The following is a 4523-nucleotide window of genomic DNA, read 5'->3' on the forward strand; positions in this document are numbered from 1 at the left end:
GGAAAAGAAAAGCTGTGAAAGAAACTCAGAGCATAGACGACATTATTTTGCTTAAGAGTAGTTTTATGGTGCAATAACAAGAGATAAAAGCAATGAAGAAAATTGAGAGCAAAGAAATCATCCTTAAATCCCATGCCATAAAGCGTATGTTCTTTGATCAAGAGTAACCAAAAGTGCAACAATAAGAAGGAAAGTAATGAAGTAGTTTTCTAGAGAAAGGAGCACTATTGAATCGAGAGATCCAATTATTTGCTTAATTATCACACTGATTCATCTCACATGCTTTTGCAGGATGCTATTTTGCATTGAAAGTCTGGAATGCTCAACAAGCAGGTGCTGCTTGTGTCCTTGTGGCTGACGATCGAGTAGAGCCTCTCATTACAATGGACTCTCCTCAAGAAGACAAAGGTGCAGCTGAATATCTCCAGAACATCACCATTCCCTCAGCCTTGATCGAAAAGACGTTGGGAGACAAGTTGAAGGCTGAGTTGGCTAAGAAAGAAACCGTCACAGTAAAGCTTGATTGGTCTGAATCTTTGCCACATCCTGACGAAAAGGTTGAATATGAGTTTTGGACGAGTAGTAACGATGAATGTGGTGCAAAGTGTGATGCCCAGGTGGAGTTTGTGAAGAGTTTCAAGGGCGCGGCTCAGCTTCTTGAAAAAGGTGGTTATACTTCATTCACACCTCATTACATCACGTGGTATTGCCCTGATGCGTTCATCAAGAGCAAACAATGTCAGTCACAATGCATCAACCATGGAAGATATTGTGCTCCTGATCCAGAGCAGGATTTCAAAAAGGGATATGAAGGGAGAGATGTGGTTATTGAGAACTTGAGACAGCTTTGTGTGTACAAAGTTGCCAATGAATCTGGGAAACCGTGGGTGTGGTGGGACTATGTTACCGATTTCCATATAAGATGTCCGATGAAAGAGAAGAAGTACAATAAAGATTGTGCAGAGAAGGTCATACAAGCATTAGGTAGGTGCTTTTATGATCAATGGACATATTTGGATAGATTTACACCTCTATGATTTTTTTGCTTCGTTATGGAAAACCCAATTGCTATATGTATTCCATAATGCACTTAAACAACTTTCATCCACTGTTCTTCTGGTTTCAGACAATGTTTATGGTTATACTGTTTAACAGGAATCTCAGCCAATGACGTGCAGTCATGCATGGGGAATCCTGATGCTGACTCTAACAACCCCTTTTTGAAAGCGGAACAAGATGCACAGGTTTGCAGCGTAATACTCATAAAATGAACGTGTTTTTTGTTAAACGATCTCATTGTAATCAAGTACTCTGATCAAGGTTTGGGATTAATTTTATATTTTCTTACTCTTTCTCTCTCTCTCATATCATCTCATGCATCAAGGTCATGATCATGGGTTGCAAGGAAACGTAGAGCGCTGATTTCCGTTTTATTATGGATAGTTTGAATTAACTCGTATATGATTTTGTTCATAGGGAAATTTTGGCCGCTTATAGATGTAAAATATCTTTCATTCATTCATTCTGGCTGTTTCAATGGTGGTTTACTGTGTTTTCGTAAAATTGAGAGAACCCTAGTATGGATTGCCATTGAGAGAGCCTTAATACGGTTACGAATCTATTTATTTATCTTTCATCAATTGAATATTGAATATTTACTTTGCTTCCAGGTTGGCCAAGGAGCCCGAGGTGATGTCACTATTCTACCCACTCTTATCATAAATGATAGGCAATATCGAGGTGGGTCTTAGTAAGAATGAATCTCCAGAATCTTTTTCCTTATATTATCTATAGATTTCTATTGTTATATCTTTGAAATGTGTTACATATCGGCAGGAAAGCTTGACAAGGGTGCAGTGCTGAAAGCTGTTTGTGCTGGGTTTAAAGAGAGTACTGAACCACCTGTGTGCCTTAGTCCTGGTATAAATACATGCTAACCTATCCATTGGTGCACAATAACTGCATCACTAAATATCTAACAACCTAAGTACTGTTTTTTAACCTTTATTTAGACATGGAAACGAATGAATGTTTGACACACAATGGTGGTTGCTGGCAAAGTGAAGCAGCAAACGTAACTGCTTGCAAGGTACTAATGTGTAAACATTGACATATGGAGCCGTCATAATATGACTTTGTATGGGGAATGCCATGGTTTTACCCTCCCCGCCCAAATAATATCATTTTGATAATCAATGTATACCCATTTACAACAGGATACGTTCAGAGGTCGTATTTGTGAATGCCCAACTGTTCAAGGGGTTCAGTTTCAGGGAGATGGTTATACTTATTGTGAAGGTTGTGACTTCTAATACTCTTCTGTTTGTTTATTTTGTTGATATTTGACGTATGCACGTCTTTTTCTTTTTCAGTGGATTTAAGCATATTACTTTGTGATGAATTGCTTTTTAAACATCTTCTATGTGATATAATTCTAATTTCAAGGAAGATGGTGAATGCTCACCGTTAAGGTGTGATTGTCTAATGTTTCTCTCTTGTCATGTTATCATTTTTACTTTTCTGGTGATTAAGCATTTTATATTGTGATGATGGGTTTTAAACATCTTGCCATATAACACTTACCTAGTAGAGGTGAGACTGAATGCATTTTCTTTGCTTTCTACAGCTGTAGGCCCTGGACGATGCAAAATAAACAATGGAAATTGCTGGTCTGATACCAGGAATGGTCAAACGTTTTCTGCTTGTCAAGTAAGTATCTTTTGTGACTGTTTTGAGCTGTAATAGGTTTGCTACACCAAAGGAAATCACATAATTATCTCTTTGGTTTTCCAGTCATCTCATTTGAAAGGCTGTGATTGCCCTCCTGGTTTTCACGGGGATGGCAAACTAAAATGTGAAGGTAATGCTACAACACTTCATGTTCCTCTCTGACCTATCTTTGCACCCAGCTCTCTTTTTAAGCAGTACACACTTTTTTTATTGTTAACAATGTGCATTCTCATTTGCGATGTTCACTAGTAAAAAAATCTCTTGAACATTGAGATTTACTTACCAACTCTGCACACATTGTGAATGTTGCCAATTAGTCATAGTTTATAAATGCTATGTATGCATTGTTATTTGTGAGTTTGTGAATGAGAGGAAATCCCATCTCACCTCTCTTTTGTTACAGATATTGATGAATGTAAAGAAAAAACGGCATGCCAGTGTCCTGATTGCAGCTGTAAAAATACTTGGGGTGGATATGAATGTTCATGCAAGGGTGGTCTCCTTTACATGAAAGAGCAAGATACATGCATTGGTAAGGCATTGTTTGGCCATAACATTTGGCTGTTGCAATATGTGAATTACAGAAGACTTTTGCCAATAAAAGTAATTAGAATTATATATGGATATTTCTTGCTATGCCATCTTTAAGAGTTTCCGGGTTTAGGGTTTAAGGTATAATGCTCTCATTGTTCATATGCAGGTAAGGGTGCGGGAAGGATCACCTTGATTGTAGCTGTTTTGATCTTTGCTCTCCTTGCTGGAGCATGTATTGCCGGATATATCATATACAAGTATAGGATACGGGTGAGTGTATCTATCATGTACCGTACCAAGTATAGAAGACTAACAAGAGTATCATATGCAAGAGTAGAATACTAGTGAATACATAAATATGCAATTGTTGGTATACATGAGTCTAAAATATGGTAATGTGTATCTTATACAAGCCCAGAATATGGGCGTGTATAAAGTCTGGAACAGGGGTGTGTGTATCATATACAAGTCTAGAAAATGTGTGAGTATATCATATACAAGTATAGAATATGGGCTGAGTATATAATATACAAGTACTGTGATACGGGTGAGAATATTATTAATTAACAGAATAGGGATGAGTATATAATGCCGAGGTGATGATATGGGTGAGTATACCATACCTAGTATAGGGTATGGGTGAGTATATCATACACTGTATATGAGTGAGTATATCATACATACAAGCATAGCTTATGAAGTTTAGTTAACCCAAAAGATTTGAAGAAAAATATGGTGTTTATGGATTAAATTGTTGATTTTTTTTGTTCAACATTTCTTAAAATGCAGTCATATATGGACTCAGAGATACGTGCGATTATGGCTCAATACATGCCTTTGGATAGTCAAAATGATGTTCACCAACCGTTACACGAAGATATGTCATGAAGATGAATTACAAAACGCTGCATTTTGCATTTTGCACGAGTAAGTTGGAAAAGAGTTTAGATGCAAAGGGAACTTTTTTCAAGAGTTTTTCTCTGGAGAAACACATGCACACATGCACATATAAATGCTCATATGTAAAAATATTTTATAATGGAGCAAAAAGATGTGATGTGAAGTTTTGAAGGTGTTTTATGCCTCTCGATAAGGTTTGTTTCTCTGACTTGAAAATTGGATCGATGGATGGAGATTATCATTTCGGGAATCCTGTGACTACATTTGCTTGAATATTTGCTTATGGTAGTCATGAGACAAATAAAATGAATGACAAGCTATTTGAATGCTGAATACATATATATATTTATTTCTTTTAA

The 4523-nt window shown here is 36.8% G+C and overlaps 1 protein-coding gene across 1 annotated transcript; it reads left to right on the top strand.

Annotated features, from left to right (window-relative positions):
- The first annotated feature begins 263 nt into the window (after positions 1-263).
- Positions 264-4523, top strand: LOC147848489 (vacuolar-sorting receptor 1-like). The gene is made up of 11 exons (XM_087338391.1): positions 264-984; positions 1156-1244; positions 1671-1740; positions 1837-1920; positions 2013-2089; positions 2217-2298; positions 2627-2709; positions 2794-2860; positions 3134-3262; positions 3431-3534; positions 4054-4523. The coding sequence occupies exons 1-11, from the start codon at positions 384-386 to the stop codon at positions 4150-4152; spliced, it is 1485 nt and encodes a 494-aa protein (XP_087194517.1). The 5' UTR covers positions 264-383; the 3' UTR covers positions 4153-4523.

The sequence above is a fragment of the Azolla caroliniana genome, unplaced genomic scaffold (assembly GCF_043228905.1).
Source record: "Azolla caroliniana isolate FFs.n. ecotype wild unplaced genomic scaffold, voAzoCaro1.0.p SCAF_346, whole genome shotgun sequence".
NCBI lineage: Eukaryota > Viridiplantae > Streptophyta > Polypodiopsida > Salviniales > Salviniaceae > Azolla > Azolla caroliniana.